The sequence below is a fragment of the Vanellus vanellus genome, assembly GCF_965231255.1.
Source record: "Vanellus vanellus genome assembly, chromosome: 1".
Taxonomy (NCBI): domain Eukaryota; kingdom Metazoa; phylum Chordata; class Aves; order Charadriiformes; family Charadriidae; genus Vanellus; species Vanellus vanellus.
The window spans coordinates 87,221,003-87,233,993 of record NC_138905.1 but is presented as its reverse complement, the minus strand read 5'-3'; the positions used below and the strand labels follow the sequence as shown (position 1 = coordinate 87,233,993).

The window sequence follows — 12,991 nt, the reverse complement described above, 5'->3', positions numbered from 1 at the left end:
GGGATCTGGGGTTGTTTAGCCTGGAGAAGAGGAGGCTGAGGGGAGACCTTATCACCCGCTACAACCACCTGAAAGGAGGTTTTAGAGAGATGGGAGCTGACCTCTTCTCCCTGGTGACAAGTGATAGGACAATCATGTGTGTGCCATGTGTGCCATCACAGAAACATGGTGGGATGACTCACATAGCTATAGTGCTGCCATGGATGGCTATAGACTCTTCAGGAAGGATAGGCAAGCAAGGAGAGGCGGGGGGGTGGCCCTGTATGTTAGGGAGTGTTATGAATGTCTTGAACTAAATGATGGTGATAATGGGATTGAGTGTTTATGGGTAAGGATCAGAGGGAGGGCTAACAAGGCAGATATTGTAGTAGGAGTCTGTTATAGACCGCCCAACCAGGATGAGGAAGCAGATGAAATATTCTATAAACGGCTGGGAGAAGTCTCAAGATCGCGAGCTCTAGTCCTCGTGGGAGACTTCAATTTGCCGGACATCTGCTGGGAATACAATACAGCAGGAAGGGAACAGTCTAGAAAGTTCCTGGAAGGTACTGGGGATAACTTCTTAACACAACTAGTGAAAGAACCAACTAGGGAAGGTGCCCTGCTGGATCTGTTGTTTGTAAACAGGGAAGGTCTTGTGGGGGATGTGATGGTCGGAGGCCGTCTTGGCAACAGTGACCATGAAATGATAGAGTTCTCAATTCTGGGAGAAGCAAGGAAGGGGGTCAGCAGAACTGCCACCTTGGACTTCCGGAAAGCGGACTTTGGGCTCTTCAGGAGCCTGGTCGACAAAGTCCCCTGGGAGGCAGTCCTCCACGGCAAAGGAGCCCAGGAAGCCTGGATGTCTTTCAAGACGGAAGTCCTAAAGGCGCAGGAGCAGGCTGTCCCCGTGTGCCGTAAGACAAGCCGTCGGGGAAAAAGACCGGCCTGGCTAAGCAGGGAGCTAGTGTTGCAGCTTAGGGAAAAAAAAAGGATATATGGCCTTTGGAAGGAAGGGCAGGCCACCCAGGAGGATTACAAAGAGGTAGTAAAGCGATGTAGGGAAAAAATCAGAAGGGCCAAAGCTCAGCTAGAGCTAAACCTGGCTTCTGTTGTCAAGGACAACAAAAAAAGTTTCTATAAATATATTAGCGATAAAAAGAGGACCAAGGATAATATCTGTCCTCTAGTAGATGGGGCTGGTAACATAGTAACTAAGGATGAGGAAAAGGCTGAGGTACTTAATGCCGTCTTTGCCTCAGTCTTCAGCAGTAGGACCAGTTGTTCCTTGAATTCTCCGACCCCTGAGCTAGAATACAGGGATGGGGAGCAGAGTGAAGCCCCTGTAGTCCAAAGGGAAATGGTGAGGGACCTGCTTCAGCACCTGGAGGTGCACAAATCTATGGGGCCGGATGGGATCCATCCAAGGGTGCTGAGAGAGCTGGCGGAAGTGCTCACCGGCCCACTGTGCATCATTTATGAACAGTCCTGGATAACTGGGGAGGTCCCAGCTGACTGGAGGTTGGCAAATGTGACGCCCATCCATAAGAAGGGCCGGAAGGAGGATCCAGGGAACTACAGGCCAGTCAGTCTGACATCGGTGCCTGGGAAGGTCATGGAGCAGATCATCCTCAGTGCCATCACACGGCACATGCAAGAGAACAGGGTGATCAGGCCCAGTCAGCATGGCTTTGTGAAAGGCAGGTCATGCCTGTCAAACCTGATCTCCTTCTATGACAAGGTGACCCACTTGCTGGACAAGGGAAAAGCTGTGGACGTTGTCTACCTGGATTTTTGCAAGGCTTTTGACACCGTTTCCCATAGCATTCTCCTGGAGAAACTGGCTGCTCATGGCCTGGACAGGTATACTCTTCGTTGGGTAAAAAACTGGCTGGATGGCCGTGTCCAGAGAGTGGTGGTAAATGGAGTTAAATCCAGTTGGTGTCCAGTGACGAGTGGTGTCCCCCAGGGATCGGTGCTGGGGCCCGTTCTCTTTAATATCTTTATCAACGATCTGGATGAGGGGATCGAGTGCTCCCTCAGTAAGTTCGCAGACGACACTAAACTGGGGGGGCGTGTTGATCTGCTTGAGGGTAGATTGGCTCTGCAGAGGGATCTGGACAGGCTGGACAGATGGGCTGAGGCCAATGGTATGAGGTTCAACAAGGCCAAGTGTCGGGTCCTGCACTTGGGTCACAACAACCCCATGCAGCGCTACAGACTGGGGGCGGAGTGGCTCGAAAGCTGCCTGGCAGAAAAGGACCTGGGGGTGTTGGTGGACAACCGGCTGAGCATGAGCCAGCAGTGTGCCCAGGCAGCCAAGAAGGCCAACACCATCCTGGCCTGCATCAGGAATAGTGTGGTGAGCCGGACTAGGGAAGTAATCATCCCCCTGTACTCGGCACTGGTGAGGCCTCACCTCGAGTACTGTGTTCAGTTTTGGGCCCCTCACTACAAGAAGGACATTGAGGTGTTGGAGCGTGTCCAGAGAAGGGCTACAAAGCTGGTGAAGGGTCTGGAGGACAAACCTTATGAGGAACGACTGAGGGATCTGGGGTTGTTTAGCCTGGAGAAGAGGAGGCTGAGGGGAGACCTTATCGCCCTCTACAACTACCTGAAAGGAGGTTTTAGAGAGATGGGAGCTGACCTCTTCTCCCTGGCGACAAGTGATAGGACAAGAGGAAATGGGTTCAAGTTATGTCAGGGCAGGTTTAGATTAGATGTTAGGAAGCATTTTTTCACTGAAAGGGTTATTAAACATTGGAATAAGCTGCCCAGAGAGGTGGTGGATTCACCATCCCTGGAGGTGTTTAAGAAAAGGGTAGATGAGATGCTTAGGGACATGGTTTAGGAGTGGTGGTGTTTTTATCAGGGTAGGTTAATGGTTGGACTTGATGATCTTAAAGGTCCCTTCCAACCTCACTGATTCTATGATTCTATGACAAGAGGAAACGGGTTCAAGTTATGTCAGGACAGGTTTAGATTGGATATTAGGAAGCATTTTTTCACTAAAAGGGTTATTAAACATTGGAATAGGCTGCCCAGAGAGGTGGTGGATTCACCATCCCTGGAGGTGTTTAAGAAAAGGGTAGATGAGGTGCTTAGGGACATGGTTTAGAAGTGGTGGTGTTTTTATCAGGGTAGGTTAACGGTTGGACTTGATGATCTTAAAGGTCCCTTCCAACCTCACTAATTCTATGATTCTATGAGATCAGTTCTTATTACATCATCACTGCACTTTACTCGGTCTCATCAAAATCATTGATTTGGGTGATTCTTCTGTAGTACCATTGATAGCCATAATAATGATAACATACCCAGCAAGGTTATTTAACATTTAACATCATAAAATTTATTCATTGGCTGTTCTCACCCAAAATCAAATCCCCATGAGGTACGCATCAGACCTCCCCATCCTCTCACATCACCCAACAAGTCCACCCAGGTCCTTGTGCAAAAGCAATCCCACGGATGGGTTTGCCTTTGCTTGAGGCAGGGCTAACCCAGACTGTCTTCCCTAACATATTCTTCATGTGCACTACAGGGACTTTATCTCCTTCTACTGTACGTGGAAGTTTTGATTTGAAATATGGGAACTAGCAACAGGGATTTCTAGAAATACAAACTGACAGAGTTCATGAGCTCTGTCAGTAGCCTGGGAAGAGGCCAGTAGTATGTTCTGGTTGATTTAAGCAAGTAGCATAGAGAGTCTCAGAGAGAACTTTTCCTTCAAAAATATTCTTTTAAAATACTCGATGACAGCCTGTCTCTATGCCAACAGTATGGTTTGAACAAAGAAATAAGTATCTGTAGAACATTTCAAAGCTAAATACAAAATGTGTTTTGGTGTTAGGTTGTCATGATTTGGCCTCAGCCAGCAACAAAGAACCACGCAGCCGCTCGCTCGATGGTGTTAGGCCAATATTATCAAATGGATTACATGAGAGAAATGATTGTAGAGAGATGTGGTGAGAATTCACATCTATGAAAAATTGAAGTTGGGGAGAGGGAGAGACATGACACACAGAATAGTTTTATTGTCCTCATTGAAATTCCGTATTTTTATTTGGAAAACTGCTTAGAGTGAGTTGACCGTGTCCCTTGGGAGGCAGTTTTGAAGAGCAAATGTGCCCAGGAAGGCTGGGCATACTTCAAGCAGGTGCTCTTAAGAGCGCAGGAGAAGGCCATCCCCTTTTCTCGAAAAACGAGCAGACGGGAAAGAAGACCAGCCTGGCTAAATAGAGAACTTTGGCTGGACCTCAGGAAAAAAAGGAAAGTTTACATTCTCTGGAAAAGGGGGTTGGCAACTTATGAGGGCTATCAAGATATAACAAAGCTACGTAGGGGGAAAATGAGAAGGGCCAAAGCTCAATCAGAGCTCAGCTTGGCCACTGCAGTTAAAGACAATAAGAAGAGATTCTTTGAGTATATCAATAGAAAAAGGAAGACTAGGGAAAATGTAGGCCCACTGGTGAATGAGACAGGTGCCCTAGTGGTGAAGGACACAGAGAAGGCAGAGTTTCTGAATGCCTTCTTTTCTTCGGTCTTCACTGCTAAAGCTGTCCCTCATGAATCCCATACTCTGAAGGCAAAGGGGAAGGTCTGGAGAGAGGAAGATTTTCCCTCAGTTGAGGAGGACCATGTCAGAGACCACTTGGCCAAGCTGGACATTCAAAGTCCATGGGTCCTGATGGCATGCATCCGCGAGTGCTGAGAGAGCTGGCGGATGTTATTGCTAGACCACTCTCCATCGTCTTTGAACGGTCATGGAGAACAGGAGAGGTGCCTGAGGACTGGAGGAAGGCTGACATCACTCCAATCTTCAAAAAAGGCAAGAAGGAGGACCCAGGGAACTACAGACCAGTTAGTCTCACCTCTGTCCCTGGGAAGGTAATGGAGCGACTCATTCTGGATGTCATCTCCAAACACTTTGAGGAACAGGAAGTTATTGGAAGTGGTCAACATGGATTTACCAAGGGTAGATCGTGCTTGACCAATCTGATAGCTTTCTATGATGTTATAACTGGTTGGCTGGATGAGGGGAGAGTCGTGGATGTCATCTACCTTGACTTTAGCAAGGATTTTGACACTGTCTCCCATGACATCCTCATTAGGAAGCTGAGGAAGTATGGGCGAGATGAGGTGACAGTGAGGTGGATTGAGAGTTGGCTGCGGGACAGAACTCAGAGGGTTGTGATCAGCAGCACAGAGTCTAGTTGGAGGCCTGTAACCAGTGGTGTCCCCCAGGGGTCAATACTCGGTCCAATTTTGTTTAATATATTCATTAATGACCTGGATGAGGGGACAGAGTGTATCCTCAGCAAGTTTGCTGATGATACCAAACTGGGTGGGGTGGCTGACACCCCAGAGGGCCGTGCTGCCATCCAGCGTGACCTGGACAGGCTGGAGAGCTGGGCAGAGAAGAACCTAATGAGGTTCAACAAAAGCAAGTGCAAAGTCCTGCACCTGAGGAGGAAGAATGCTAGGCACCAGTACAGGTTAGGGGCGGACCTGCTGGGAAGTAGCTCTGAGGAGAAGGATCTGGGGGTTGTGGTAGACAGTAAATTATCCATGGCCCAGCAATGTGCCCTTGTTGCCAAAAAGGCCAATGGAATCCTGGGCTGCATAGGGAAGAGTGTGGCCAGTAGGTCGAGGGAGGTCATTCTCCCCCTCTACTCTGCACTGGTGAGGCCACAACTGGAATACTGTGTCCAATTTTAGGCTCCCCAGTTCAAGAGGGACAGGGAAGTGCTGGAGCGAGGCCAGCGAAGGGCAACTAAGATGATTAAGGGATTGGAGCATCTGCCTTATGAAGAAAGGCTGAGAGAGCTGGGACTCTTTAGCCTGGAGAAGAGAAGGCTGAGGGGAGACCTTATTATGGCGTACAAGTATCTGAAGGGTGGGTTGAAGGAGGATGGAGCCAGGCTCTTTTCAATGGTTCCAAGTAACAGGACGAGGGGCAATGGGCACAAGTTAGAACACAGGAAGTTCCGTTCAAATACACGGAAAAAATTCTTTACGGTGAGGGTGACAGAGCACTGGCACAGGCTGCCCAGGGAGGCTGTGGAGTCCCCTTCCCTGGAGATTTTCCAGAACCGCCTGGATGCAGTCCTGAGTAATGTGCTCTAGGCAATCCTGCTTTAGCAGGGGAGTTGGACTAGATGATCTCTAGAGGTCCCTTCCAACTCTGAAAATTCTGTGATTCTGTGATTCTGTGAAAACTCTGTGTTCTATATGATAAAAACACACACGCACACATGACTCAAGAAAAGCAATTTGCTAAAATAAAATTAACAAACTTAACACTGAGAGGTTTGGGGTTTGGTTTGGTTTGGTTTGGTTTCAAGATAAATGCATAGTATCTTACTGTTCATTACCAACACAATATTCAGCTTCCAGTAAAAATGTGTCTTTTTAAGAATGAGACCATCAGCACAGAGGAATCTCAAAGGGGTTTGAGGGTTGCTCTCAACAGGTGCTGCGTATAAGAATAAGACAGACAAACAACTACACATCTTCCAAAGCCCAAATATATTTTTAAATTGAAGGCTGCCTTCTGAAGTAATGTAAAACAGCTCTCTATCTTAGGAAAAGTTTATGATTAACTGATATGCTATTTGTACTTTCTACCAGCACCTGTTAATGACCACATTTGGATCTTCAAATTTTCCACTGTGTGCTTTCTCTCTGGAGAAAACCTTGGGTTAGAGATAAGGCCATTTCGCAAAGTGTATTTCTAGCGGCTCACACTTCCAGCTACCACACTGAGCTTGAGGCTGTGTCAAGATCATGAAATACTTACTGTTTGTCGCCTTCATTGGGGTGACTGGTAAGTATATTTTTTACTTCTATTTTTGTAATTTATAAGGAAGTGCAAATTTGCGAGGTAGTCTGCTGTGGGAAACTGAAGTCCAGTTTCAACTCGCAAAGGTTTTGAGGCAGAGCACTGCAACTTCTTGTGGCTGCTGTCTGTTCGTCATTGCTTGTGTCACAAAATGGGGAAGGAATGCCGTCACCTGACTTCCTGACCCAGGAATACTGAAATGTGTCCATAGCTTCAAAAGAAAGCCTGTCTCTCTCTTAAGGATTCGGAAGTATAAAGATAACACCTCTGGCCCAGGAGGTCCTAAAGCTCATGTACATTTTTGGTCTACGGGCGAGCGCTTGCCCAACACTGATACCATCAGTTTTCATAGAAGTAGAGCCTACAAGTGAGATGCTTCAGTCAGTCACAGGGGCACAAGATTCCTTATGCCAGATGTTGACATATGCCACTTCTTACCTGCCAGTTGCCCTCCCCATCAACGCTGATGATGATGATGACAAGATCGTGGGAGGCTACACCTGTGCACCGAACTCTGTCCCCTATCAGGTCTCCCTGAATGCTGGGTATCACTTCTGTGGAGGTTCCCTCATCAGCAGCCAGTGGGTCGTGTCAGCTGCTCACTGCTACAAATCGTGAGTGCAAAATAAACGTATTCTTCCGTAACCTACTTCTTTCTTCCAGTTCACTTCTAGCCAGAATTGCGAGTTGTGAGAGCCAAATACGTAAGTGACTCCGTTCTGTTAGGGGACAACCAAGGAATGGCTGGCTCATTCTTGAAGCTGGGCTGAGGCATAATAAGGCATTTACCACTTCTGCAAAGGTTTCTGTGAATGCAGAGCACTTTCTGAAATGACAATGTGATAAGCTAGCAATGAGTGGCTTATAAATTGCATTAATCTGGCTAAAGCATTCTCAGAATGTTTGTATGAAGCACTGTTATATGTTCAACTTGTCCCAGATCAACAAAATAAACCTGCAGAAATTCACCCCCTGTACTGGGAGTGTGGATCCCCAGGACTTAGCATAGGACAGGAAAGACAACCTGAATGAAAGATAACAGCTATTGCAACAGCGATGTTGAAGCGAGTGCATACGGTGACGGGGAGGTTCCTCCTAATCTGTCAGGAACAGTAAAGTATATGCCATTCCTTCTCTTTTCCAGTCGCATCCAAGTGCAGCTTGGGAAACATAACCTGGAACTCACAGAATCGACACAGCAGTTCATTAACTCAGCTAAAGTCATCCGCCACCCTGGCTACAGCTCCATGACACTGGACAATGACATCATGCTCATCAAGCTTGACGTACCAGCCCAGCTCAACCGAGCGGTCCAAACGGTTCCTCTGCCGACCAGCTGTGTGGCCACAGGCACCACATGCCTAATCTCTGGCTGGGGCAACACGCTCAGCAATGGCAGTGAGTACTCTCTGCGAATGTGCAGCATCACGAGGCACCGGGAGACCCTCTAAGACCTCACAATCAACTCCACACCCAGTACAGGGGAAAGCACAGAGAAGTGCTGTGGCACAGGCCTTTTGGAGGGATCAGTCTGTATAGGACAGTAGCGATTTAACCACTCTGAAGGCAATACTTTTAAGGTCCTTCCTCTTCTGTGTTGCGAACATGAAATCACTTAAGTCACCTATGCGCTGTTCGCACTGCCATAAATCTTGTGGCCTGGTGCTATCAGCTGTGCAGTGCCAAGCACTAGCAATTTAACTCATGGCAATAGAGTTGTCACTTCTCTGAGAACAAGATCAAAATCTGTGATCGTGGACCTAAAATTACTACCAGAGAGCTGCATTCTCCGACACCGATGGTCAGGGGTATGATTGGTGACTCATGTCTAATCCACTTACAACAACTAAACCTGCACCAGAGGAGAGGATGCTTTTCCTGAGGCCCAGGTTTCCTCCAGCATATGGCCTACAAGAGCAGGTCTTAGCTCCACACTGGCCAACTGATGATTTTCTAGGTACCAGAAAAATGAGCATGACTGCAGTTCCAACTAAACAAAGGAATCCATGATTACTATTCAGAGGAAAAATGACAACCGCTAAAACAGGCTGTTCAGGGATTACTTTCCTGCTCAGAAACATCTTCTGTGGGCTCTGAAATGAACTCAGAGATGTCATCAACCACCTCTCTCTATTTTCTTGTAGGTAATTATCCAGACACCTTGCAGTGCCTGAAGGCTCCTGTACTCTCCGCAAGCGAGTGCTCCAGCGCCTACCCTCGGCAAATTACCAAGAACATGATGTGTGTAGGATTCATGGAGGGAGGGAAAGACTCCTGCCAGGTAAAACATCACTCTCTCCTTTCCCATATGTTTCTCTCCCACCTTCTGCTAGTAGAAGAGACCATCGTATTACATAATCCGCTATACTCACTGCACTGGAAGCTTTGAAGGTTGTATTTTTCAACAACAGAGGAGACTTAGGGTGAAAGTTGCTTATTGAGGGAGGCTAGGGTTTTTTCCACCCAGTTAGCCATTGTCCACTTTTTGAGATGGCAAGTCCCTCTGCCCTAAACCTCCACAAGCAGACTGTGCCACCACTTGCACATTACGTGACTGAAAATGGAGGAGTGATGCATCAGAGAGTCAAAAGTAATCATGGAGACTTTAGAGCCTGGGACACAAAGGTTAGTTTTGGACTCACCAACAATGAAATAGCCAATCTGCCAAGATCCAGGCAGTTTGGACAAGCAACACACCTGACACAATTGCTCTGCATTTGACTTGTGCCTAGCTCCATGGAAATATTTGGCAGAATAATGTTTAAGACACACATATCCTAAGCATCTGCCAAGGACTGCATTCGTCAAAACCCGGCATCCTTAGCTGGGATGTCCTTGGCGCTAAAGTAAGGCACCATAGAACAAGGTGTAGAGTAGAGGTGTAGGTCAGAGATGACCTTTGTAGAACTTCTGTGCAGAAAAAGCCCAGTGGAGCTCCCTCGAATGTCAGTGATTTCTGGGATCTCTGGCTCATCACTTAGCACTGATATCATATGCTCAATATCTGTATCCTTTCTGTGCACAGGGGGATTCCGGCGGTCCAGTAGTCTGCAACGGGCAGCTCCAGGGCATTGTTTCCTGGGGTATTGGATGTGCGCAGAGAGGCTATCCCGGGGTTTACACTAAGGTTTGCAATTATGTCTCCTGGATCCGAGACACTATGTCTGCCAACTGAGACGCTCTCATTCTATGTGACCGGTTTTTTCTCCTCACTATTTTCTTTGGTTTTGGGACTGGACATACAAAAATCATCAAAAAATAAAGACTTCCAGGAACACCTTCTTTGTGCAACATTTCTCTGGGTACATCCATAGGCTATGATATGAAGGATAGAGGCAGGCAATGTCACTCGGGGCATGATATTTAATATTTGTAGTACGTCTCAACTAGCAGGATCAGAGAATCATAAAATCATAGAATGGTTTAGATTGGAAGGGACCTTGAAGATCATTGACTTCCAATCCCCCCTGCCATGGGCAGGGACATTTCCCACTACACCAGGTTGCTCAAAGCCACAACCAGCCTGGACTTGAACACTTCCAGAGATGGAGCTTCCCCAACTTCTCAGGGCAACCTGTTTCAGTGCCTCACGACCCTCAAAGTGAAATATTTCTTCCTCATATCTAATCTAAATCTACCCTCTTCCAGTTTGAAGCCATTCCCCTCATCATATCACCGCATGTTCTTCTAATATGTCCTTCCCCAACTCGCCTGTAGGCCCCCTTTAGGTACTGGAAGGCCGCAATAAAGTCTCCCCAGAGACTCCTCTTCTCCAGGCTGAACAATCCCAACTCTCTCAGCCTGACTTCAGCTCCATGTCTTTTTTATGCTGAGTGCTCCAGAACTGGATGCAGTACTCCAGGTGGGACCTCACCAGAGCAGAGCAGAGGAAAAGAATCTCCTCCCTTGACCTACTGCCCACACTTTTTCTAATGCAGCCCAGGACATGGCAGGCTTTCTGGTCTGCGATCACACATTGCCTGCTCATGTTGAACTTTTCATCCACCAACACGCCCGGGTCCTTCTCCTCAGGGCTGCTCTCGATCCATTCTCTGCCGAGCCTGTATTTGTGCTTGGGATTGCCCCAACCCAGGTGCAGGACCTTGCGCTTGGCCTGGTTGAACTTCATGAGGTACGCATGGGCCAACCTCTCCAGCCTGTCAAGCTATCTCTGGATGGCGTCCCTCCCCTCCAGCGTGTCTACCACACCACACAGCTTGGTATCGTCAGCAAACTTGCTGAGGGTGCACTAGATGCCACTGTCCATGTCAGCAACAAAGATGTCGAACAGTACAGGCCCCAGTACCAACCCCAGAGAAACACCACTTGTCACTGATCTCTCCTTGGACATTGAGCCTTTGACCACAACACTTTCAGTGTGACTGTCCAGCCAGGTCCTTATCCACTGACTGGTCCATCTGTCAAATCCAGGTCTCTCCTATATTGGAGACCAGGATATTGTGCAGGACAGTGTCAAACACACAGGTCCATGTAGATGACATCAGTTGCTCTTCCCTTGTCCACTACCGCTGTAACCCCATCGTAGAAGGCCACCAAATCTGTCAGGCCCTTGGAGAAGCCATGTTGGCTGATACCAATCTCTTCCCTATTTTCCATGTGCCTTAGCAGAGTTTCCAGGAGGATCTGCTCCATGATCTTGCCACGCACAGAGGTGAGACTGACCGGCCTTTAGTCCCCTGGGTCTTCTTTTTTTCCTTTTTTTTTTGCAAATGGGTGTTATGTTTCCCCTTTTCCAGTAAGTGGGAACTTCACAGGACTACCACGACTTCTCAAATATGGTGGATAGTGGCTTAGCAACTGCGTCTGCCAGTTCCCTCAGCACCCGCAGATGTGTCTCATCAGGTCCCATGGACTTGTGCACCTTCGGGTTCCTTAGGCAGTCTTGTACTTGAGCTTCACCTACAGCGGGAGGCTCTTCATTTTCCCAGTCCTCGCCTTTGCCTTCTGCATTATGAGTAGTGTGGCTGCAGTCTTTGCCAGTGAAGACTGAGGCAAAAATGTCGTTGAGTATCTCAGCTTTCTCTCTATTGCACGTGAACAGCTCTTCCGTTTCCTTCCAGAGATGGCCCATATCTTCCCTAGTCTTACTTTTCTCCATGGCACGCTTATAGAAGGATTTTTTGTTTGTCTTGATGTCCCTGGCCAGATTTCATTCACTCTGGGCCTTTGCTTGCCTCGCCTGATTCCTGCCTGCTCTAACACTTTCTCTGTATTCTCTGTATTCGTAACAGAAAAAGCAGCGTGCTGATGGAAAGACCTGCATAGCTTGACATGGTCAGCATGTCCCTCGACCTCATGAAAGTGAAGGGAAGGAGCAGGAGGAATGCTTGCTGGAACACACACTCAGAGCAATGAAGCCTTCTTTCATCAATACACAGCCACATCTATTCACCTGCATCCTTCCCAGATGACACTGACCTTGGGCTGATGCCACTCTTTTCCACAGAAGCTTTCTCATTCTTTGTCAGTCTCACATTTAACTGCCTGGCTCAGGGCTCTGAAGGCACTGTGATATGCAGCTTTACAAGCATAGTGCTCCATGGTTCTGCTCATGGGTGAAAGGATGAGGAGGAACTTGAAAGAAGCTGTTCAAAAGCTCTGATGCGTCTTGTTCTCATAGGTGACAGAGATGCCAAAGATATGTGCGCTGACAGACTTCCCAGCTTGCACAGAAATGTCTCCTGCGTGCAAAGCACTACCTTGGCCAACGCATGGCATCTTTTACTGTGGGCTTTGATGCTCACGCTCGCCTGTAGCTCCCTGGATGGCTGAAAGCAACTATGTGAGCTGGAGGAAAGCACTGATGTCACTGCTCAGCATTTTGTCTCTGCTGGGAGGACAGAGGATGCATGGCATTGTACAAATGAGGAAAGGGCGCAGCAGGGTGGAATGGAAGAGGGGAGAGGGTGGTGTTTTTTGAGGAGGTCAGAAGGAGGCAGGGCCTTGAAGCAGAGACTTTGGATCTGCCATGTGGAAGAGCTGGTCTTTGCGTGGAGACTGAGTGGGATGTCATGTGCTGTGCTCTCTGAGCCACAGAAGGAGGCCTCACTGTCCCAAATTCCACCAGCCTAGGCAGGGAGCACCTGCCTGGAATCTTTCTTTTGCTGATGTGCCTAGTATTGGTCACAGGGAGAGCTGGTGGACCCT

At 48.0% G+C, this 12,991-nt stretch overlaps 1 protein-coding gene across 1 annotated transcript; it reads left to right on the top strand.

The window, feature by feature from the left end:
- Positions 1-6,768: 6,768 nt before the first annotated feature.
- Positions 6,769-9,998, top strand: LOC309686852 (trypsin I-P1-like; the record flags this gene model as incomplete). Its single annotated transcript, XM_082499634.1, has 5 exons — positions 6,769-6,808; positions 7,269-7,437; positions 7,968-8,221; positions 8,968-9,104; positions 9,849-9,998. The coding sequence occupies 5 exons, from the start codon at positions 6,769-6,771 to the stop codon at positions 9,996-9,998; spliced, it is 750 nt and encodes a 249-aa protein (XP_082355760.1).
- Positions 9,999-12,991: the final 2,993 nt, after the last annotated feature.